Here is a 25,000-nt window from a genome sequence, read left to right on the forward strand (position 1 = left end):
AGGATTTCAAAGATGCATCTATCATTCACTTGTACAAGCGAAAGGGGAACCGGCAAGCCTGTGATAACCATCGGGGCATTTCCTTGCTCTCCATCGCAGGCAAGATACTTGCCAGGATCCTACTAAACCGCCTCACAGCACACCTTGACCAAGGTCATTTGCCTGAGAGCCAATGTGGATTCCGGAAAGAGCGCGGAACCACCGACATGGTGTTTGCTGCAAGGCAGCTGCAAGAGAAATGTCAGGAGCAAAATGCTGATCTGTTCTCCACCTATGTCGACCTCACTAAGGCCTTCGACACCGTGAGTAGAGAGGGACTGTGGAAGATCATGGCCAAGTACGGATGCCCTCGGAAATTTATTTCCTTGGTCAGCCAATTCCATGAAGGCATGCAGGCTCGAGTCCAGGACAAAGGCGAAACATCTGCTCCTTTTGCTGTCACAAATGGTGTCAAGCAAGGCTGCGTCCTGGCTCCAACGCTGTTCAGCCTCATGTTCTCTGCAATGCTTACTGATGCCTTCAGAGATGGCGATGTTGGAATTGGCCTAAAGTACCGAACAGATGGTAAGTTGTTTAACCTCAGAAGGCTTCAAGCAAAAACGAAGGTCATGACAGACATCATCAGAGACTTTTTGTTTGCTGATGATTGTGCCCTCAACGCTGGATCTGAAGCTGACATGCAACTCAGCGTTGACAAGTTTGCCACTGCCAGCAGGAACTTCGGCCTTACCATCAGCACGAGGAAAACTGAAGTTCTCCATCAGCCAGCCCCAGGGAAACCCTACGTTGAGCCGAACATCACAGTCAACGGTCAGAGACTCAGTGCGGTGGAGCGGTTCACATACCTTGGCAGCACACTGTCACGAAATGCGACCATCGACGATGAAGTGAACGTCAGGATTGCAAGAGCAAGCGCAACTTTTGGTAGACTCAGTGCAAATGTCTGGAACAGAAGAGGCATTAGTCTTGAGACCAAGCTAAAGGTCTACAGAGCAGTAGTTCTCCCCACACTACTGTACGCCTGCGAAACTTGGACAGTGTACCAACGACATGCCAAGAAGCTGAACCACTTCCACACAACATGCCTCAGGAAGCTACTGAACATCAAGTGGCAAGACAAGACCCCAGACACAGAGGTGCTCGCAAAAGCCACCCTTCCCAGCATCTTCACCATCCTGATGCAGTCCCAGCTTCGCTGGGCTGGACACGTGGCGCGCATGCCAGACCATCGGCTGCCCAAAAGGCTCTTCTATGGCGAGCTGCAACAAGGGAAGAGATCACACGGAGGTCAGAAGAAGCGCTTCAGAGATACTCTGAAAGTCTCTCTGAAAGCGTTTTATATCAACCCTGACTCCTGGGAGGAATCTGCAGTGGACCGTGACAAATGGCGTGCTGCTGTGCACAAAGGCGCCAAGTTGTGCGAGGCCAACAGGACTGCTGCAGCTGTTCAGAAGAGGCAGGCCAGAAAGTCACGGGCAAACAAGCTCCCTGACAATGGTATGCCTGTCTTTGTCTGCCCAAACTGTCAGCGAACATTTCGTGCGCAGATTGGACTATTCAGCCATCTGCGCATTCACAGATAGATTCATTTGCATCCTCCCCCCCACCCCACCACCACCCTTCCCCCATCCCCCAGCTGGATGACAACGATGGTCATCATCGATCTCGATGGACACACACCACCACTCGTTGCACGTGCATTGTACAAAGCGAATGTTCGATTGAAGTCCGTTGGCAGACAAAACAAACGGGGGGTCTCACAAACTGCAAATAACACGAACTGGTATCAAGTAAACGGTATAACTTCGGATCCACTCCACTTATGCATACCCAGATTCAAACTCTCGACTGTTGGCCGCCGTTCTTTCTCTGTCTCTGGACCTTGCAATTGGAATGAACTTCCTCTTTCGCTTCGTCAAGTCTCCACACTCAGCTCTTTCAAGTCTGGCCTTAAAACCCACCTCTTCCCAAAATAGCCTCCCTTCCCTGCCTCTTCCTTGTCTTTAGTTTCTCCAGTTTTAGAGTTATGCGTGCGTGAGAATGACTGGTGCGAAAGCGCTTAGATTTGTCTATGCACAAGATTCAGCACTATATAAGTACGATTATTATTATAACTCTTTTACATGCAGTTGACAGAGCATGCGTACACGGTTGTTCTCCTGTGTGTTTGTGAGCTATGTTCATGCATACGATTCTGTGTTTTGCTTTCATTTTTTTCTTGCATTGATATGTTTGCTCTAAAAGACAATGGAGATGACATCAGACCTTAACCAACACGATTATCTGAATGCTGCAAAATAGAAAAATTTAAAGGAGACTACATTACAGTTCCGATATCTTAATGACATCATTTTATAAAACAGTTCAGGGCAATGTTCACAAAGCGAAATGGATGTCAGTCTAATGTTTGAGGGCAGACAACGAAACAAAACGAAATTTTATTCGACCAGGGTATCTAGGTAAGCAAATAGCAAATGTTCATGCTTTTTTTCACCCAGCCTTGGGGTATTAAAAAAAAAAAGATTTGACAAAAGAAAGAAAACAGGGAATGGGGGTATATTGGAAATGAGCAACAATAAAGAATTGAGAACGAGAAAGAGCAGAATATGAAGACTCTAAACAACACATGTGATACCAGTGAAAAAGACTAACAACGAACAGCGAACAACAGGATCTCTCTCTCTCTCTCTCTCTCTCTCTCTCTCTCTCTCTCTCCGATTCTGAAATTGAAACTGAAATTTCAGTTTGAAAACATTCTGCTTATGGTTCACACAGATTATCTATTTCTTCTTAATGTGCTTGGTGGTTTACTTATTGAACAGTAACGATTACACTACCTTTGATAAGGTGTCGGTTTATTTTGTATGTACATAGATGGAGATTTGCATGCACGCTGAGAGACTGTTGTCTGCATGTGTGGAATAGTCTCTGAGACTTTTCTTTGTTTATGTTTAATGTCTGTTTTTCTTGGACATGAAATTGTGAACCCCATGTTATTATGGCATGTGTGCTAATGACATTAAACAGTTTCAGTTTCAGTTTCTCTCCGATTCTGCCTCAGAGCGTGCGGACTGAGGAGCCATAAGGTATGGCGTCTCACTGAGGCTGAGGCAAACAGCAATTTCCCAATGTGCGGCTTCGAAAAAGAAGACGTAATTCACGTTTTATTCCACTGTCCTGCATCTCCACACACCCGAAACAGATATCCATTCAACATAGATTTAAGTCCCGTTGATGACTTGATCCGCTTGCAACACGTGCTTAAAAAAAAACGAGAACGAAGTAATGGTAACAGCTGTGTTAACATTTCTTACCGTAGCACTTAACTGTAGGCAGAAAGCACTAGAAAATGGACAGACAGTATAAAGAATCAAGTAAAATGTACGTAATTATATACAGATGACCCCCTAATGCTAATGAATGAACGGATTCACTAATTATTATATAAGCAAACGAATTATGACCATGGATGGTCCATATGTTGTTTGCTCTTGCTGTTCTTTTCCCCTACCCTTTTCTTGCACACAGTTGTTGCGGTGTGTGTGTTTCGTGGTATTTGTTTAAATAGTTTTTTGTAATCCCATGTCAAAATGGCTGTAAATGCTTCTGACAACAAATCATCAATCAAGCAATCAATCAATCAATCTCTCTCTCTCTCTCTCTCTCTCTCTCTCTCTCTCTCTCAAAGATCCTTGTGCTTTTAGATTTAATCTGCTCATGTCGTCAAAACATGAGCTCACCCAACAAAACTTGGCCATGTATTTATATGAGGCATTGAAGAGACTTCGAATTGTTATTTTGTGAATGTTGTTGAGTATTGTATTAGCTACTTTTGGTTGATTTGTGATGTTGGTTTATCGTGTCAAGTCATTTTTCCTTATTTATGTTCTTGTATGACCCCCTTCAGTAAGGGGCTTTGGCCTTAATCTGAATAAAACATCGTTATCGTTATCGTTATCGTTATCGTTATCTCTCTCTCCCGTCTTCTTCCTTTCTCAACACTATCACACGAAAGTAAACGGAAGCTTACCCGCGGAGAGGATGGACGACAATGGAACGAGCGTTGCCGAGGTTCTTGATGAGGTCACGCCGCCAGTTGGGGTGGTCCACACGCACCACGGAGACTGTGCTACGACGGAAGTCGGTGAAGTAGAGGTTCTTGCCGATCCAGTCATAGGACATGCCCTCCACGGACCCGATCCCAGTCACAACGAGCGGCGTGGGATCTGGAAATGGAGGTGACGAGAAATCCACCATCGTTGACTGATTCGCTTGGTGAAGTGTAGAAGAAGCCATGTGCGTTCTTTTTTTCTTTTTTCTTTTTCTTTTTTTACCCCGTCGAAAAATTATTGAAGCATAATACAACAGGATTTACATCACAGCGTATACATAAACATTGACTAAATCACTTCACATAGGTTATATCATTCACAGACACACGAACACACACACACACAACATTGACTAGATCACTTCACATAGGTTATATCATTCACACACACACACACACACACACACACACACACACACACACACACACACACACACACACACTTGTAACTACACACTTCCATACACCCCCTCCCTCCCCTCCCTCCCACACATACACCAGTACACATAAACATTTTATGCTATGTGCATTCTTGCGTCATCACTGAACTGATTAGCAGCTGAAGTGATGGCCTAGAGGTAACGCGTCCACCTAGGAAACGAGAGAATCTGAGCGCAGTGGTTCGAATCCCATAGTAGCCAGTATTTTCTCCTCCTCCGCCACTAGACCTTGAGTGGTGGTCTGGACACTAGTCATTCGGATGAGACGATAAACCGAGGTCCCGCGTGCAACATGTACTTAGCGCACGTAAAAGAACCCACGGCAACAAAAGCGGCAAAATTCTGTAGAAAAATCCACGTCGATAGGAAGACAAATAAAACTGCATGCAGGAAAAAAATACAAAAAAAGTGTAGCGACGCGCTCTCCCTTAGGAGAGCAGCCCGAATTTCACACAGAGAAATCTGTTGTGACAAAAACAGTAATACAATACAATACAATGCAATACAATACAATACAATACAATACAAAACAACACAAAGACCGATCAAAATGGGGACAAAAGAACAACAACTAAGCAATACAGCAAGCTGTTTCCCTGTGTATTTGTGAACATGGCCAATATCCGTACCAACGAGCATGTACATACACTTGCTACGTGTCACCTTTTCATGATTTCTCACATAGTGCGTGTTCGCTCTTTAGTTCAACGCCTTTTCACTGTAAGCAATAGTTGATGAAGATATGAGGAAAAAAAATACTGGGGAGGGGAAAATGTCACTGTTCCCACACAAATGTTCTCAAGTAAATGTGTGTGTGTGTGTGCGTGTATATATGTGCAAACGCGCGCGTGTATGTGTGTGCGTATGTGCGCATGCGTGCGTGCGTGTGCATGCGCGCTCTCCCTCCGAACGTGTGTGTACAAATGCTGACGTTTAACAGGCAGGAGGTCAAAATATGCACACAAACAAAACCATCACTCGAGAAAACGAAACCAAACAAAACCAAACGAACCAAAGCGAACAGTTCCAGCGATACTCACTAGACTCGCCGATCTTGCTGGTGTAGATGACCCGGTTCCTCACGTCCGAGAAAAAGACGGTCTTGTTCTGGGCATCGTAGTCAATCGCCACGTAGTTGACGCCCAGGCGGCTCCTCTGCTGGCCCACGATGGGCGGTGTGGCGTCCACGGAGTACCCGCTGGTTTGTTCCAGGGGAATGGTCCGCACAGAGCGCGGGGAGGCGAACAGGATGAACTTTTCCAGTTCTGCAGCAAACATTGAATTTGGTATGTGTGCAATGTGCAATTAGATACACTGTTTTGTCATAATTCGTCGATCGCAATGAACTTCTCCACTTCTGCAGCAAACATTGAATTTGGTATGTGTGCAATGTGCAATTAGATACACTGTTTTGTCATAATTCGTCGAACGCAATGAACTTCTCCACTTCTGCAGCAAACATTGAATTTAGTGTGTGTGCAATTTGATGCAATGTCTTGTCATAAATCGTCGAACAGGATGAACTTTTCCAGTTCTGCAGCAAACATTGAATTCAGTATGTGTGTAATTTGATGCAATCGACGGGCGCAATAGCCGAGTTAGACTTTCAATCTGAGGGTTCCGGGTTCGAATCTCGGTATCAGCGCCTGGTGGGTAAAGGGTGGAGATTTTTTCGATTTCCCAGGTCAATATATGTGCAGACCTGCTTGTGCCTGAACCCCCTTCGTATGTATACGTAAGCAGAAGATCAAATACGCATGTTAAAGATCCTGTAATGCATGTCAGCGTTCGGTGGGTCATGGAAGCAAGAACATACCCAGCATGCACACCCCCGAAAACGGTGTGTGGCTGACAACAAGGTAAAAACGGTCATACGCGAAAAAGCCCACTCGTGTACATACGAGTGAACGCGGGAGTTGCAACCACGAACGAAGAAGAAGAAGAAGATGCAATGTCTTTTCATAATTCGTAGAACAGAATGAACTTCTCCAGTTCTGTAGCAAACATTGAATTTAGTATGTGTGCATTTTGATGAGGTAATGTCTTGTCATAATTCGTCGAGTTTGCTTCCTTAGTTAGACCACCTTGTTTTGATGGATGTTATTTCTTTATGTGTTTTTTTTTTAATTGGAACACTATTGTGACTTAAAGCGCTTAGAGTAAAATCATTTGATGAAGCGCTATCCATATAAACTTACTTTTTTTTTTAAATGGTTTACACAAACCTAGGATAGGCTCTCAAGGTCTAATCAGCGCGTTGTGTTTATGTGAAGGTCGGGCAGCTGTTGTTTTTTTTTTTTTTTTTTTTTTCCTTTCTTTCTTTCTCTCTTTCTTTTTTTTTTTTTTTTAAATACTGATGTTGTGTTGTGCATACGGATTTGTCCGTACGCTCCGACACCTTGAAACTGAAACAGCAAACAGCCATCCTTGATGACGTCCCTTGGTTAGCCTTGTCGTGTCTGAGAAAACGAAGTGTGTGCATGGATGACTGGTTGAGTTGGGAATGAGTTGAGCATTGGCGGAAGTTTTGCTTTCAGTTTCGAGATGGTATAGTCAAAAGCGTGAAGACTGATCTACATACGCTGCTGCACCACATCTGCGTGAATTTTATTTTTTTTTTTTTTTAAGCAGATGCACTGACCACAACGCGCTTGTCCATGCCTCAGTTTTGGGAAAGTGTGATGAAATGTTGAATGACTGGTTTGCGTTACTGTTTGTGTCATTTCTTTATGTGGTGTTTGTATGTATATGAGAATACAGATCTTTTCTTACATATTTACCAATCAGTTAATTTGTGTGATTAATTCTTTACATGCTTTCTAGGCATTTAAATTTCATCTTGTATGTATGTATATATATATATATATATATATATATATATATATATATATATATATATATGTAAAACAAATAGTAAAGATAGATATATATATCTGTGTGTGTGTGTGTGTGCGTGTGTGTGTGTGTGTGTGTGTGATAATTTTGATTTTCAATGCATTTTTTAGACCTTCTTCTGTATGCATTCAAGATCTCACCAGTGCAGTTGATGCCGGACTTGTCCAAGGCAAAGCCGTAGCGACAGAGACAGCGGTATCCCAGCTGCTGGTTGTCCGATGTGTGAGACGTCACACAGATGTCTTCACAGAGGTTCTCGTCACACGGCTTCGAACCTGCCCATACATGGATGGATGGATGCATGGATGGATGGGTGCATGGATGGATGGATGGGTGGGTGGGTGGGTGGATGGATGGATGGATGGGTGGGTGGGTGGGTGGGTGGGTGGATGGATGGATGGATGGGTGGATGGGTGGGTGGATGGATGGATGGATGGGTGGGTGGGTGGATGGATGGATGGGTGGGTGGATGGATGGATGGGTGGATGCATGAATGCATGGATGGGTGCACGGATGGATGGATGGATGGGTGCACGGATGGATGGATGGATGCATGCATGCATGCATGCATGCATGGATGTATGGATGCATGGATGGACTGATCAAATGAATGATGTGTTGCTTAACTGGCTGACAGACATGATTACTCGATAGTGGACGGGAAAGTGATTGAACCATCAACAAGAAAACAACCACGGCAACAACAAGGAAAAGTTACATCAATAAACACGCAGACAAAGAACCACATACACACGTTCCTATACATCGTACCAAATCAATAATGATGATAACAATGATGATGATAATAATAATAATAATAATAATAATAATAATAATAATAATAATGATGATGATGATGATAACGATATTGATGATAATGAACAAAAACAACAACAGCAGCAGCAGCAGTAGTAGTAGTAGTAAAACAACAAAAACAACACCCACCACTTCTATCAATAACAACACCAACAACAAAAACAACAACACTACCACCCACCACCACCAACACCAACACCCACCACTACTTATAACAATAACAAGATCAACAACAAAGACAACAACACTACCACCAACCATCACCAACAACAACAATACCACCACTACCAACACCACCAACAACAACACCAACACCAACAACACCACCAACACCATCCAACACCACCAACACCAACAACAACAACACCAACAACAACAACAACAACAACAACAACAACGCCACAAACAACACCACCAACAACAACAACACCACCACCACCAACATCCAACAACACCACCAACACCAACAACACCGACACCAACACCACCACCACCAACATCCAACAACAACAACAACATCCAATACCAAAAACAACACCAACACCACCACGACCAACATCCAACAACACCAACACCAACACGACCACCACCAACATCCAACAACACCAACACCACCAACAACATCCAACAACAACACCACCACCACCACCAACACAACCAACATCCAACAACAACACCACCACCACCACCACCAACATCAACACCACCAACACCAACAACATCAACAACAACACCAACACCACCACCAACATCAACACCACCAACACCAACAACATCAACAACAACACCAACACCACCAACACCACCACCAACATCAACACCACCAACACCAACAACATCAACAACAACAACAACAACACCACCACCACCACCAACATCAACACCACCAACACCAACAACATCAACAACAACACCAACACCACCAACACCAACATCCAACACTACCACCACCAACAACACCAACACCAACATCAACACCACCAACACCAACAACATCAACATCAACAACAACAACAACAACACCACCAACACCAACAACATCAACATCAACAACAACAACAACACCAACACCAACACCATCAACAACACCAACACCAACACCAACACCAACACCAACACCAACAACAACAACACCAACACCATCAACAACACCAACACCAACACCAACAACATCCAACACCAACACCAACAACAACAACACCAACACCACCACCAAAAACACAAACCTCGTGCAGAGGAGTCCTGCAGCGACCTGTGCATGACCCTGACGGCGTTGGGGTGGAAGGAGGTGTTGTGAAGGAGGAGGGTGGGCTCGGACACGGAGGCCCTGTCATACATGTTGACCCTCAGCACCCCCTGCCTCGTCAGGTCCGTCCAGAACGCCAGGTCCTCAAACACCGCCACCGAGGTCGGCGAGGGGATGTTGTTCCGGTGGGACACCACGGTCCGTCTGACAAGTGGTGGGAACATACACACACTCCTTCAGCGAAACACGTGGATCATAATCATTATGATGATGACGGTGATGATGATGGTGATAATAATAATAATCATTAATAATAATAATAAAAACTCTTTCAGCAAAACACGTCGATGATGATCATCATCATCATCATCATCATCATCATTACTCTTTCAGCAAAACACGTGCATCAAAATAATGAAGATGCTAATGAATAATAATAATAATAATAATAATAATAATAATAATAATAATAACAACAACAACAACAACAACAACAACAATAATAATAATAATAATAATAATAATAATACGTCAGTGTTTTCTATAATGCCTGTAGGCTCTCAGTTCAAAACGCCAACCCTCAAAAAGTATCGAACATGGAAGCAATTTTTTTTTCCTACAGAATGTCTACCCATCGGTCCGTGTCGACATAATGTCAATGTTTAAGTGCTTCAGTGTTGGTTGACTTATGTCTGCCTCCGAATATCTGTACACCCGAGTCATCGTAAACTGCTTAACTCTCTCCATACGAACGGCGAAAGAGACGACGCTAACAGCGTTTCACATCAATTACCATCATCAAAATATTGCAAGCGGAAGGTTCTGATACTGAAGAGGTGAATGTTGACAAAGAATAACACAATTCTGATGACGGAAGCTAAAGGTTGGGTCATTCAGACACCCACTGGACATCCGAGGGGTCTGTGTAGAGGAGAAGAGAGGACTGGCCGTACCGAGTGAGTTAAAACATACACACCTAAAACATAACCAGAAATAGCCAGTCTACAGATACAACAACTCTTCTGTTCATATGGTTTAGTCAGCACACTTTAACACCACACACCTTGAAACAGAACCTGAAAGCTCACCTGTTCATTCCGTTGTAATCGACAGTCTCCAGGTGGTCCAGGTGAGAGTCCACCCAGAAGAGACGTTTGTTGGTGGGGTCCACGGTAAGGCCTCTGGGGCTCAGGATCTTAGTCAGCTTGAGGTCCACCCTGTGCTTGCCGTCCATGTAGGCCCGCTCAATGCGGGGCTTGTTGCCCGGCCCGGAGTTCCCCATGTCGGAAAAGAACAGGTACCTGCACGTGGGGCAGGGGAGGGGGGAGGTACAGAAATGAGCCATCGTCAGAAACAGAACAAAAACGGTGCATTCACGAAGAGGCCCAGAGTTCTCCATGTAGGTGCAAAATGCTGCTGTGAAACAGAAGCACGAAAGGTTGCAAGAAAGAAAAGACAGAATAATGGGCGATTTTTTTTTAATACTAAAAAAAAAAATGAATAAACGAGAAAAAAGAGGGTGGGAGGGGGACATAAGGATGGGTAGCAGGATGGGAGGAACTTAAGAACGAAAAGGGAAAGGGGCAGAAAGAAAGAAAGAAAAACAAACAAACAAAACAAATAAACAAAAGAAAAAAAATCCCATCCCACCAGTGTATCCATAATAATAAGTGTGTGATGAAATGAAGTTCTGACACATGGACAGAAAGACAGGTGACATGCATCGGTGCGCTCATGTTTGTGCGTGACCATTTCACATCACTCACGTAGTGGTTTTAAAAAAAAAAAAAAAAATTTTTTTAAATTAATTTCAAAAAGCATCCTGTTTCGTGTTTTATATTTGTCTTCTTGTCATATCTGTTTGTTCGTCGTTCCATCGTTTGTCTTGAATGTCGTTTTTCATGTTTCGTGTCAAGTGTCGTCTTTCGTTTATAACTGTGTTTGGGTTTGTTTTTTGGGTGGTGTGTGTGTGTGATAGTGTGTGTGTGTGTGTGTGTGTGTGTTTTGTTTTTTGTTGTTGTTTTTTGTCCTGTCCCATCTCGTCCCCATTGCATGTCACCTTATGTCGCTTTTCAACTTATGAAATGAGCGCCTCCGTACCCCTCCCCCTCTCTCTCTCCCTCTCTCTATCTCTCTCTCTCTCTCTCTGCCCCCCCTCTCTCTCTCCCCCTCTCTCTCTCCCTCTCTCCCTCTTCTCTCTCTCTCTCCACCTACCCCTCTCTCCCTCTCCCCTCTCTCTTTCAGTGTTCAGTGTTCTCTCTCTCTCTCTCTCCCTCTCTCCCCCCTCTCTCTCTCTCTCTCTCTGTCCCTCTCTCTCTCCCTCTCTCTCGCTCTCCCTCTCTCGCTCTCTCTCTTTCAGTGTTCAATGTTCTCTCTCTCTATCTCTCTCGCTCTCGCTCTCTCTCTTTCAGTGTTCAATGTTCTCTCTCTCTCTCTCTCTCTCTTCTCCCTCTCTCTCTCTCTCTCCATCTATCTACCTACGTCTATCTTCCGTTTGTCTCTTTCAAACAGTTTTTATACAAAGGTTTAGCCCCTTCTCTTTTCTGTTTGATTGCACCATGGGAATAAGAGACAACTCTGAATTAATGTTACCTTGTCAATATTTTTACTTTTCTTAATCAATGAAAAGGAAACAAATACTGCAGCGCACGGAGCTCTCAAAATGTGGGATGAATGCGCAGTGGAAACGTTTCAGTCTTCTTTTTTTTTTTCTTTATCTGCTTCGTCGTCGTCGTCGTAGTAGTAGTAGTAGTAGTAGTAGCAGTATCATCACCATCATCATCATCATCACCATCACAATCACCACTCGCCCAGCGGCGGGGTCCATCATCATCATCATCACCACCATTATATAATCACCATCATCATCATCATCATCACCACCATTATCACCACCATCATTACCATCACCACCATTATCACCATCACCACCATCATTACCACCACCACCACTCACCCAGTGGCGGGGTCCATTATCATCATCACCAACATCGCCACCATTATCACTATCACCATCCTTACCACCACCACCGCCATCACCACCATCACCACCACCACCACCACCACTATCACCATCACCATCCTTACCACGACCACCACCATCACCACCACCACCACCACCACCACCACCATCACCACCACCACCACTATCACCATCACCATCCTTACCACCACTATCACCATCACCACCACCACAGCCACTATCACCATCACCATCCTTACCACCACTACCACCATCACCACCACCACCACTATCACCATCACCATCCTTACCACCACTACCACCATCACCACCACCACCACCACTATCACCACCATCATCACCACCACCACCACTCACCCACTGGCGGGATCCATTATCATCATCACCAACATCGCCACCATTATTACTATCACCATCCTTACCACCACCACCGCCATCACCACCATCACCAACATTATCACCATCACCATCCTTACCACCACAACCACTATCACCATCACCATCCTTACCACCACTACCACCATCACCATCATCATCACCATCAACACCACCACCACCACCACTATCACCATCACCATATTTACCACCACCACCACCATCACCACCACCACTATCACCATCACCACCACCACCACCGTCACCACCATCCTCACCACCATCACCACCACCACCACCACTATCACCATCACCACCACCATCCTCATCACCATCACCACCACCACCACCACTATCACCATCACCACCACCATCCTCATCACCATCACCACCACCACCACCACTATCACCATCACCATCCTTACCACCACCACTATCACCATCACCACCACCATCCTCATCACCATCACCACCACCACCACCACTATCACCATCACCACCACCATCCTCATCACCATCACCACCACCACCACCACTATCACCATCACCATCCTTACCACCACCACTATCACCATCACCACCACCATCCTCATCACCATCACCACCACCACCACCACTATCACCACCATCACCACCATCACCACCACTATCACCATCAACACCACCACCACTATCACCATCAACACCACCACCACTATCACCATCACCATCTTTACCACCATCACCACCACCACCACCACCACCACCATCACCATCAACACCACCACCACTATCACCATCACCATCCTTACCACCACTAACACCATCACCACCACCACTATCACCATCACCACCACCACCACCGTCACCACCATCCTCACCACCATCAGCATCCTTACCACCACCACCACCACTATCACCATCACCATCCTTACCACCACCACCACCACCACCACTATCACCATCACCATCACCACCACCACTATCACCATCACCACCACCACCACCACCGTCACCACTCACCCAGTGGCTGGGTCCAGGGCCAGGCCTGTTGGTCTTTGCAGGTTGTTGGACAGCACGTTGGCCTGGAGGCCTGTCCTCAGCACGAACAGGTCGATGCGCGCCGTGTCCTGGTCCACCACGTACAGGTTGCCGCCCAGCCAGTCCCACGCCACGCCGACCGGCAGGGCCAGCCCCTGTATGGGCACCTTGCTCACCTTGCCCCCAGGGCTCGCCAGGGATGTCTGGTACACCTGGGGCACCGGTTAACAGCGGTGTGTTGTGTTAGCTGCAGTGCAGTGAAGTACATCTGGGTCACCGGTTAACCCTTTCAACGCCAGTCTCTTCTTCTTCTTCTTCTTCTCCGTTCGTGGGCTGCAACTCCCACGTTCACTCGTATGCACACGAGTGAGCTTTTTACGTGTATGACCGTTTTTACCCCCGCCATGTAGGCAGCCATACTCCGTTTTCGGGGGTGTGCATGTTGGGTATGTTCTTGTTTCCATAACCCACCGAACGCTGACATGGATTACAGGATCTTTAACGTGCGTATTTGATCTTCTGCTTGCGTATACACACGAAGGGGGTTCAGGCACTAGCAGGTCTGCACATATGTTGACCTGGGAGATCGTACAAATCTCCACCCTTCACCCACCAGACGCCGTCACCGTGATTCGAACCCCGGACCCTCAGATTGACAGTCCAACGCTTTAACCACTCGGCTATTGCGCCCCTGTATGGGCACCTTGCTCACCTTGCCCCCAGGGTTCGCCAGGGACGTCTGGTACACCTGGGTCACCGGTTAACCCTTTCACCGCCAGTCAATTTAGAGTACAAAATTCCCTTGTGGTATAAACACAGAAAAGACAGTGGCTAAGAATAGCTGGGGATTCCCCCTACGATGTATAGAAAATATGGCCTGTCCTACCACCGAACATTAAGAGCAGTAGGTTCATGGATAACAGACCAATGAACGGTCACCTTTTCAGTGACATGGATCCTCTACCACGCCTGTGCATAAATGCGAGCTTGGCGGTGAAAGGGTTAATAGCGGTGTGTTGAGTTAGTTGCAGTGCAGTGAAGTGGAGTGACCTTACAGCGGTGTGTTGTGTTAGTGCAGTGCAGTGCAGTAAAGTGCAGTGAAGTGGAGTGACCTTACAGAGGTGTGTTGTGTCAGTGCAGTGCAGTGCAGTAAAGTGCAGTGCAGTAAAGTGAAGTGGAGTGACCTTACAGCGATGTGCTGTGTTAGTGCAGTGCAGTGCAGTAAAGTGGCGTGGAGTGACCTTACAGCGGTGTGTTGTGTTAGTGCAGTGCAGTGCAGTGCAGTGGAGTGACCTTACAGAGGTGTGTTGTGTTAGTGCAGTGCAGTGCAGTGAAGTGGAGTGACCTTACAGCGATGTGCTGTGTTAGTGCAGTGCAGTAAAGTGAAGTGGAGTGACCTTATAGCGGTGTGTTGTGTTAGTGCAGTGCAGTAAAGTGCAGTGCAGTGGAGTGACCTTACAGAGGTGTGTTGTGTCAGTGCAGTGCAGTGCAGTAAAGTGGAGTGACCTTACAGTGTTGTGTCAGTGCAGTGCAGTGCAGTGCAGTGCAGTGCAGTGGAGTGACCTTACAGAGGTGTGTTGTGTCAGTGCAGTGCAGTGCAGTAAAGTGCAGTGCAGTAAATGAAGTGGAGTGACCTTACAGTGTTGTGTCAGTGCAGTGCAGTGCAGTGGAGTGACCTTACAGCGGTGTGTTGTGTTAGTGCAGTGCAGTGCAGTGGAGTGACCTTACAGCGATGTGTTGTGTTAGTGCAGTGCAGTGCAGTAAAGTGGAGTGACCTTACAGCGGTGTGTTGTGTTAGTGCAGTGCAGTGCAGTGCAGTGCAGTAAAGTGCAGTGCAGTAAAGTGCAGTGCAGTAAAGTGAAGTGCAGTAAAGTGAAGTGGATTGACCTTACAGTGCAATGCAGTAAGATGCGAACAAAACAATGCAATACGAGAAAACACAGTACAGAACAGTACAGTACAGGACAGAACATCAAAGAGCATCACAATACGATACGATACGATACAATACAAAAAATACAATGCAATACAGCACAGCTCGGTACAGTAATACAACACAATACAGTACAATAAAGCACAGCACAGCGCAGAACAGTACGTTACAACACAGTACATAAATCACAGCCAACAGTGCAGTAGAGAACGGCACAGTACAGCACAATGCAATTACGTACACAGTATCAGTGTGTGCGACACAGTTCCACACAACAGAGTACACTTGACTCAGTCTTGTACATAAAGCAGTGCAGTAAAGGATAGTGAAGGACAATACAGCATAATACTGTTCGCTAGGTGCACGTGCAAAAGGCGGAACCTGAAAAATCATTTCATACCTGGCTGTAAAACATGAATATTAAACATTAAAGTCTTATGGTTATTACATGTGTAACAACATTTGAAACAAAAAAATAAATAAATAAATAAACGACCAGAACGTTCGATTCGGTTTTTTTGGGGGGGTTGTGTGTGTGTGTGGGTGTGTGTGTGTGTGTGTGTGTGTGTGTGTGGGGGGGGTGTTTAACGAATGATGGTCATCCACACCAAACTGCCGAAATCTTAACAAGACCTGTTTTCTTTTTCCTCTCTCTCTCTCTCTCTCTCTCTCTCTCTCTCTCTCTCTCTCTCTCTTTGTCATCATTTACATTGTTACTGTGTGGAGATTTCTTGTTCGTGTTTTCCATAAAATATCAGTCTATTTTTTCCCCTACCAGTGCGTACAGTGGCCAGTGAATTATCATATAAAAAAAAAACCAGCAGACAGACCAGACTGACCACCGGATAATCCACCCATAATCATCATGGTGCACGTGTTTACCTGTTTGTCTGTTTTGTTGATGAAAAAGAGAAGCTGGTTCCGAATGTCGAAGTCCATATCAGCGGCTTTGACTGTGACCAGAGTCTCGTTGTTTTTCCCCTCACGATCCATCTTCAAGATGCTGTGGCTGGTAGACACAATCAGTCGCATACTGGAACCTGTTAGAAAAAAGTAAGACAAGAGAGGCAAGGCCTTCAAGACTCACTTGTGATACACTGAAAAAAATCCAAGCTTTTTATGTATTGTGTATAATTTCAAAATGCAATGTTTAAGATGAGAAAGAACAGTTTAAAGCAAATTATGTCCCCTAGCATTAATTACAGAGTGGTTTCCCTTTTTTACTATCTGCACCAAAACGTTTGCAAAAAAAATAAAACTTCCATGCTTAGCAAAAGAGGTTCCTGTTTGAACAAAAAAGGATAATAATGACTGCTCTTGTTGTTGGGTCAGAATATCAGATCAAAGTGCCAAGTTTAGAGAATACAAAAAATATAAATATAACAGTAAATGCAGTTTGCATATAATTAGGCTTCATTTTGTGTGTGTGTGTGTGTGTGTGTGTGCCCATGCCAGAGGTGCAGTATTGTTTTAAACAAGATGACTGGAAAGAACTGAATTTTTCCTTCTTTTTTTTTTGCCTAATTTGGTGTCAACTGACAAAGTATTTGCAGAGAAAATGTCAGTGTTAAAGTTTACCACGGACACACACACACACACACACACACACACACACACACAGACAACCGAACACCGGGTTAAAACATAGACTCACTTTGTTTACACAAGTGAGTCAAAAATTGGGATATCGTATACAGGACTTTCTTTCTTTTTCTTTTTTAACTGAAACGACTGCTATTAATGAATGAGTCAGTAAGTCACATGAATTTGCTACGTTTTGTAAATGGAAAAAGAAAAATGTAGTAGCAGATTTATTGTGCAAGTATTTTGGCTTTTTTTTTTTTTTCTTTTTTTTTACCCATCCTAAAGGTGCATTGTCATTATAAACAGAATGAGTGGAAAGAACTGAATTTTTCCTATTTTTATGCCAAAGTTGCTGTCTATTTACAAAATATTTCCAGAGAAAATGACAATGTCAAAGTTTACACACACACACACACACACACACACACACACACACACACACACACACACACACGTACGTACACACACAAACGAACACCAGGTTATCACACAGACGCACAAGTCAGTAAAAAAAAAAAAAACGGTTTACTATGTGGACTGCACAGTGTGTGTGTGCGTGTGTGTGTGCGTGTAGGTGTGTGTGTGTTCAAGTCGGCTGAGTGTGCCAAAAGAATGGCGCGTCTTAAAATACCACAGGAATAATGCAGCCAAAAAAAAAATGTCAGCGCTTTTGTAACCAACAGCTTTACTTATAATTATTGTTAGCCGTGTTATGTCCGTGACACTTATTAACATCTGATCTTTAATATCTCAATGGAAATCATTCCGTCATCAAGGCCAGTCACTAAACAACATTTGAAAGAAAATCGGATGTACGATATCAGGTCTATTCAGCTTTTTTCTATTTCGTCAAATAATGGCCTTGACATTTGACCTCTCACCCTGCTTACCTCATCATCATAAAGAAGGTGACAGGAAAGGTGTCGTGCATATCTACCATCCTGCCAGTGTTGGTTCCTATACAACTTGCGGTTACCAAGGAGAAAAGTTTCAACGTTCAAAGTTTTCCACTGGAAATTATTCTGTATTCTGTTCACAGCATTAAAACTGCCTTATTGCCTTCTTTACCTTGTCAGCGCCTTGCTATTTCGAAAAGACAGCGTCAGTCAACAACAATAGAGGCAGCTTGGGGATCACAACGTTGTCAGCAAAATTAAAACTATCGTCACTGCAGATGGCAACATGGATGAAAGACGATTGTGAACGACGGGAGACAACTTACTCTCTGCGGCCCGACAAGTTCTGTCCCCTCGAAGGGTGTACCCTTTCTTACAGGAGCAGCGGTGGCCTCCATCTGAGTTGACACACAGCTGGTCACAGAACCCCCACGTGCTGCACTCGTCAAAATCTGCACACACAGGGACAGAGGTGAAGTGTCAAGAGTACGGAAACGGATACGGATAAACTATTCATTACGGGTCGTCTAAATCTGCACACAGAGGGACAGAGGTGAAGTCTAAAGAGTACGGATACGGTTACGGATACGGATGATTTATTGATTACAGGCCAAGGCCCCTACTGAACGGGAATGTGAAGAATTCCTAATACATATAGCACGAAGTACGAAGAACACAATAATTAAACCAGTCTCAAGAGTAGAGAAACTGAGAGAATGATTCAAAAACATAAAAAAAAATATTTCTTGTGCCCACTGGGGGCATTAACTCTCTCCATACGAACGGCGAAAGAGACGACGTTAACAGCGTTTCACCCCAATTACCATCATCAAAATATTGCAAGCGGAAGGCTCTTATACTGAAGAGGTGAATGTTGACAAAGAATACCACAATTCTGACGACGGAAGCTAAAGGTTGGGTCATTGAGACACCCACTGGACATCCGAGGGGTCTGTGTAGAGGAGAAGAGAGGACTGGCCGTACTGAGTGAGTTAAAACGTTACATACATACATCTTTTCGCACACCGTACAAACAATAAGACTGGTGACACAGGAAAAAAGAAAAAAATTCATGCAAACAATACACATTGATAATTAATTTATTCTCAGCCATTAGCAGACATAACTTTACCGAAAGGAAGTACAATTAGAAGAAATAAGGGCTTTCAATCACTCACTTTTCGTGCCATTCGGTGAACACGTCTCTCTGTCTCTGACTCTCCGCATCCGCACACACGCTCATACATGTAAACACAAACACACACACACACACTCTCTCTCTCTCTCTCTCTCTCTCTCTCTCTCTGTCTGCCTGCGCACACACACACACACACACACACACTCTCTCTCTCTCTCTCTCTCTCTCTCATTTCTCTCTCTGTCTGTCTGTCTGTCTGCACACACACACACACACACACACACACACACACACACACACACACACACACACACACACACACCACAATCAAAACAAAACAAATATAACGATGATGACATGAGAAGGAAGACGACCACAACGACTATAAAAAATTAAAAAAATCGAGGACATTAACGATGCGGACGACGACTTCACAGGAGTGAAGCCCACCTTGACACGTCCTGTTGTCCGAACCCAGCTGGTAGCCCTGGCGGCAGTAGCAGGCCCCGCCCTGGGGCGTGGGGCGACACAGCTGATCGCAGGACAGGCTCGGAGGACACCCAGTGTCTGCAACACAACACCACCCACAGCACTGGCACCGTGGCTTGACACGTGCGCTACGTCCCCGATGTAGCAACCCTGATTTCTGACGGCTTCATTACAAAGGAAGAAGAAGAAAAAAAGGCGGCAATACAAGGGCATCCAGGAGTCATGACCTGGTTGTTCCCCGGCCCCCTTATAGTGAAAGAGTTAAGGGCCGAAACACTTGACTGAGGGGGGATTCTTCTCTGAAGACCTTGTACTGTCCAGCTCTTCCCTAGAGTTTCTTATCACTGTCGTGTCAGTGTTGCCACAGTGTTGGGTGGCTGCGTATCTATGTACATTTTAAAGACTCGCGTCAGTGCGTACAAAGGTACGGACACGATGAACAAGTGTGAGACACAGAGGGAGAGAGAGAAACTGACAGAAAGACAAACATGCAGGCAGGCTGGCAGGCAGACAGACAGACAAGCAGACAGAGAGGGGTGGGGGTCAGGCATTCTTATTCACGACAGATCCTAGTCCAGCATAAATCAATGTTTGGGTGATGATGCCTTAACTTCAAAAAGTTTTGTCTTTTTGCAATCCTTCAGAAATGATAATGTCTCTCTTAACTGAAAACCATTTAGACAAACATAATGATAAAATACGTATTGTACTAACACCGGTCGATGTCAATAATCTAATAAATCGGGAAAAATATATGGATATCTATGAAGTCGTTCTTTCTTACAACTGGTTTTTCACGAAGATCGCACGGAACTGGACATTTCAAAACAAAATTAACTTCATCCTCAATTCTCTTCTTACATAAAGGACAAATCAGTTCGAATTATAAGCATTTTCATAGCGGTGCATGTGCTAATTTCTGAGATACCAAGTCCTAATCTTGAAGAAGAAAAAAAGATGTGATAGAGAGAAAGAGAGACAGGCAGACAGACAACAGACAGAGACAGAGAGACATGAAGCCATAGGGACAGAGACATACTGATAGAGACAGAGACAGACACACAGACAGATAGAGAGACAGAGAGAGGCTGTTCAGATCATAAGACGAAGAGAAGAACGACGTGACAGGTTAGATCCTGATCCCTACACCTCCCAGATGGGAGATGACAGAAAACGAGATTATAAGACGCATAACGAAAGACGACAATTGACGAGATGCATCATGAAAAACGACAGTTAAGACACAAGATGACACACAAGAAAGACGAACCATTGGATGAGAGAACAGAAATGACAGGTGAGAAAATAGAAACACAAAACATGACGCATTTTTAACCAAACTCACACGCGCAACACGACAGCAATAGATTAAACCCATAAAAATAAACACAAACAAAATGATTTTTCTCAGATACTGCATGTCTGCATTTTTCGTTTTGTTATTGTTGTTGTTCTTGTTTTGTTTTTGTTTTTTGTGTTGTTGTTGTTGGTTTGTTTTTGTTTGCTTTGGTTGGGTTTTTGTTTTTTGTTTTTTGTTGTTGTTGTTGTTTTGTTGTTTTGTTGTTTTTGTTGTTGTTGTTTTCGTTTACAGCAAAGCAAGATTCCTCACCAAATACATCACCCCAGGTAATAAATATACAAAACACATGTAAAAGCTGACAACACCGTGCGGTGTCTAGACTCACTGCAGCTGCCCCCTTCATCTTCACCCCCCGGGCAGTCGTTTTCGGAATCACAGACCTTTCCGATCTCAATGCACCGACCACTGATTGGACACGCCCATTCATTAGGAAGACACGAATAGTGACCTGCAACACACAGGAAGAAAACTGAATTATACCAATAATTTTTTTTTTTAATCGTTATTTCTCCTGATTGCTTGATCGCAGAAAAAGAAACAATCTAGTGTCACGTGGAGTGTTCAAGCAATTTTCACGAGGTATCAGATCCACTTCTTTTCAGCCAACGTGAATTAAAGAGTTGAAGTGGAAGTGTCCGTAAAAGAAAAAGGCTTGATCTGGAAGGTAACAATTAATAATAATAATAATGTACATTTATATAACGCCCTTTCTCTCTAAGAGCTCAGGGCGCTTTACATGAAAGAAAAATAGTACAAGTTACATAAAATATTCATGACCACTCTTTCTCAAAAAACCCTCCCCCTCCCCCCATACATACACTCTCCTTTCCCATTCTACATACATCCAAAGTGAGCTGACATGGGTGGTGTTGGAGAACAAGGAAGCCGAGAGTGCTTATAGATAGGTTTTAAAAAGATGAGTTTTTAGTGATGAGCGAAAAGCAGAAAATTAATAGAATCAGATACACGGATATGATAAGGAAGGTTGTTCCAGATGTGAGGAGCAGCAAAGAAGAAAGAACGTTCACCATAGGTTCTTGTATTGACACGAGGAAGTTTCAAAAGGTAACAGTCAGAGATTAGTTTTAATACCGCCAAAAAAAAAAATCATTAGAAAATAAAAGAAAAATAAATAGTGATATATGGTTGGTAAGCATGGTGGTGAATAGGCAGAAAGACGTCTGGGTGTGTGCGTTATCACACGTGTGCGAACAGGACTGAAGATTCTGTATTGGCTCCAAAATATGTTTCATTTTTCAGTTTCAGTTTCCCAAGGGGGTGTCAATGCGTTCAGACAAATCCATATACGCTACAGCACAACTAGGCAGATGCCCGACCGGCAGATTAACCCAACCCACTTAGTCAGGCCTTGAGTTCACGCGTTTTCTGTTTGTGTACATTTAACAGGTGATTTCTTTGACATCATTTTGCCTGAGGGACAACTCGTATGTTGCCATGGGTTCTTTTTCAGTGCGCCAAGTGCGTGCTGCACACGGGACCTCGGTTTATCGTCTCATCCGAATGACAAGACGCTCAGTTTGATTTCCGAGTCAAACTTGGAAGAAAGTTCGAGAGCGGGTTTCGAATCCAGACCCTGTCGGACACTGAATTGACAGATAAGCGTCTTAACCATCCTGCTACCTTCCTCGTTCCTAGAAATAGAAAAAATCGGTGTATAGAAAGAAAGTAGAGGCAGGCAGGGAAGGTTGAGGATAACTGTGAAGGTAGGAGCAAGTTGATAACGAGGAAACCAGGAAGGCTGGCATGTGAGTACGTTAGCAAGTTGTCAAACAGGCACCGTCCATGGTGCAGCAACGTCCTTTCTTCCTTTTCCGGTTAACCACAAATGATAAATCTAGAGAATATGCCCCACCCCTACACCTCCCCCCCCCACACACACACACCCTTTTTTTTCTTTCTTTTTTTTAATATGTGTATCAGTTTAGGTTTTTGGGTGGTTTTTTTTTTAATGAATCAACTCTTTCATGAGACAGATATATGGGTATCAGTTTGTTTGGTTTTTTAAATGAATCAATTCTTTTATGAGACAGATATATGTGTATCAGCTTATTTGGGTGTTTTTTTTTTAATGAATCAACTCTTTCATGAGACAGATATATGTGTATCAGTTTGTTAGGTTTTATAAATGAATCAATTCTTTCATGAGACAAGATATATGTGTATCAGTTTGTTTTGGGGTGTTTGTTTTTTTAATGAATCAACTCTTTCATGAGACAGATATATGTGTATCAGTTTCTTAGGGTTTTTTTTTTTAATGAATCAATTCTTTCATGAGACAGATATATGTGTATCAGTTTGTTTGGTTTTTTAAATGAGTCAACTCTTTCATGAGACAGATATATGTGTATCAGTTTCTTAGGGTTTTTTTTTAATGAATCAATTCTTTCATGAGACAGATATATGTGTATCAGCTTATTTGGTTTTTTAAATGAATCAATTCTTTCATGAGACAGATATATGTGTATCAGTTGTTGTTTTTTTAATGGATCAATTCTTTCATAAGACAGATATATGTGTATCAGTTTGTTTGGTTTTTTAAATGAATCAATTCTTTCATGAGACAGATACATGTGTATCAGTTTGTTTGTTTTTTAAATGAGTCAATTTTCATGAGACAGATATATGTGTATCAGCTTATTTGGGTTTTTTAATGAATCAATTCTTTCATGAGACAGATATATGTGTATCAGTTTGTTTTTTGTTGTTTTTCTTTAATGAATCAACTCTTTCATGAGACAGATATATGTGTATCAGTTTGTTTTGGGTTTTTTTTTAATGAATCAATTCTTTCATGAGACAGATATATGTATATCAGTTTGTTTTGGGTTTTTTTTAATGAATCAGTTCTTTCATGAGACAGACATATGTGTATCAGTTTGTTTGGTTGTTTTAATGAATCAATTCTTTCATGAGACAGATATATGTGTATCAGTTTGTTTTGGGTTTTTTTTTAAATGAATCAATTCTTTCATGAGACAGATATATGTGTATCAGTTTGTTTGGTTTTTCAATGAATCAACTCTTTCATGAGACAGATATATGTGTATCAGTTTGTTTTTAAATGAGTCAATTCTTTCATGAGACAGATATATGTGTATCAGTTTGTTTTTGTTTTTTTTAATGAATCAACTCTTTCATGAGACAGATATATGTGTATCAGTTTGTTAGGTTTTTTAAATGAATCAATTCTTTCATGAGACAGATATATGTGTATCAGTTTGTTTGTTGTTGTTGTTTTTTAAATGAATCAATTCTTTCATGAGACAGATATATGTGTATCAGTTTGTTTTTGTTTTTTTTAATGAATCAACTCTTTCATGAGACAAATATATGTGTATCAGTTTGTTTTTAAATGAGTCAATTCTTTCATGAGACAGATATATGTGTATCAGTTTGTTTTTTGTTTTTTTTAATGAATCAACTCTTTCATGAGACAGATATATGTGTATCAGTTTGTTAGGTTTTTTAAATGAATCAATTCTTTCATGAGACAGATATATGTGTATCAGTTTGTTTTTTGTTTTTTTTAAATGAATCAACTCTCTCATGAGACAGATATATGTGTATCAGTTTGGTTTTTTTTAATAAATCAATTCTTTCATGAGACATATATGTGTATCAGTTTGTTTGTTTGTTTTTTTAAATGAATCAATTCTTTCATGACACAGATATATGTGTATCAGTTTTTCTTAC

General features: G+C 43.2%; 1 protein-coding gene across 1 annotated transcript in view; it reads right to left on the reverse strand.

The window, feature by feature from the left end:
• The window catches only part of LOC143279855 (low-density lipoprotein receptor-related protein 2-like), a 194,327-nt gene that overhangs the window by 134,953 nt on the left and 34,374 nt on the right, over positions 1 to 25,000 (reverse strand). The window contains exons 4-14 of the mRNA XM_076584111.1: positions 21,612 to 21,734; positions 19,888 to 20,004; positions 18,626 to 18,751; positions 16,702 to 16,859; positions 14,590 to 14,634; positions 13,869 to 14,053; positions 10,597 to 10,809; positions 9,489 to 9,712; positions 7,587 to 7,721; positions 5,592 to 5,816; positions 4,031 to 4,226 (exon numbers count right to left, since the gene is read on the reverse strand). Of these exons, the coding sequence (XP_076440226.1) occupies positions 4,031 to 4,226; positions 5,592 to 5,816; positions 7,587 to 7,721; positions 9,489 to 9,712; positions 10,597 to 10,809; positions 13,869 to 14,053; positions 14,590 to 14,634; positions 16,702 to 16,859; positions 18,626 to 18,751; positions 19,888 to 20,004; positions 21,612 to 21,734 (1,747 nt within the window). The remainder of the gene's footprint in view (positions 1 to 4,030; positions 4,227 to 5,591; positions 5,817 to 7,586; positions 7,722 to 9,488; positions 9,713 to 10,596; positions 10,810 to 13,868; positions 14,054 to 14,589; positions 14,635 to 16,701; positions 16,860 to 18,625; positions 18,752 to 19,887; positions 20,005 to 21,611; positions 21,735 to 25,000) is intronic.

The sequence above is a fragment of the Babylonia areolata genome, chromosome 1 (genome assembly GCF_041734735.1).
Source record: "Babylonia areolata isolate BAREFJ2019XMU chromosome 1, ASM4173473v1, whole genome shotgun sequence".
In the NCBI taxonomy this organism is placed as follows: Eukaryota; Metazoa; Mollusca; class Gastropoda; order Neogastropoda; family Buccinidae; genus Babylonia; species Babylonia areolata.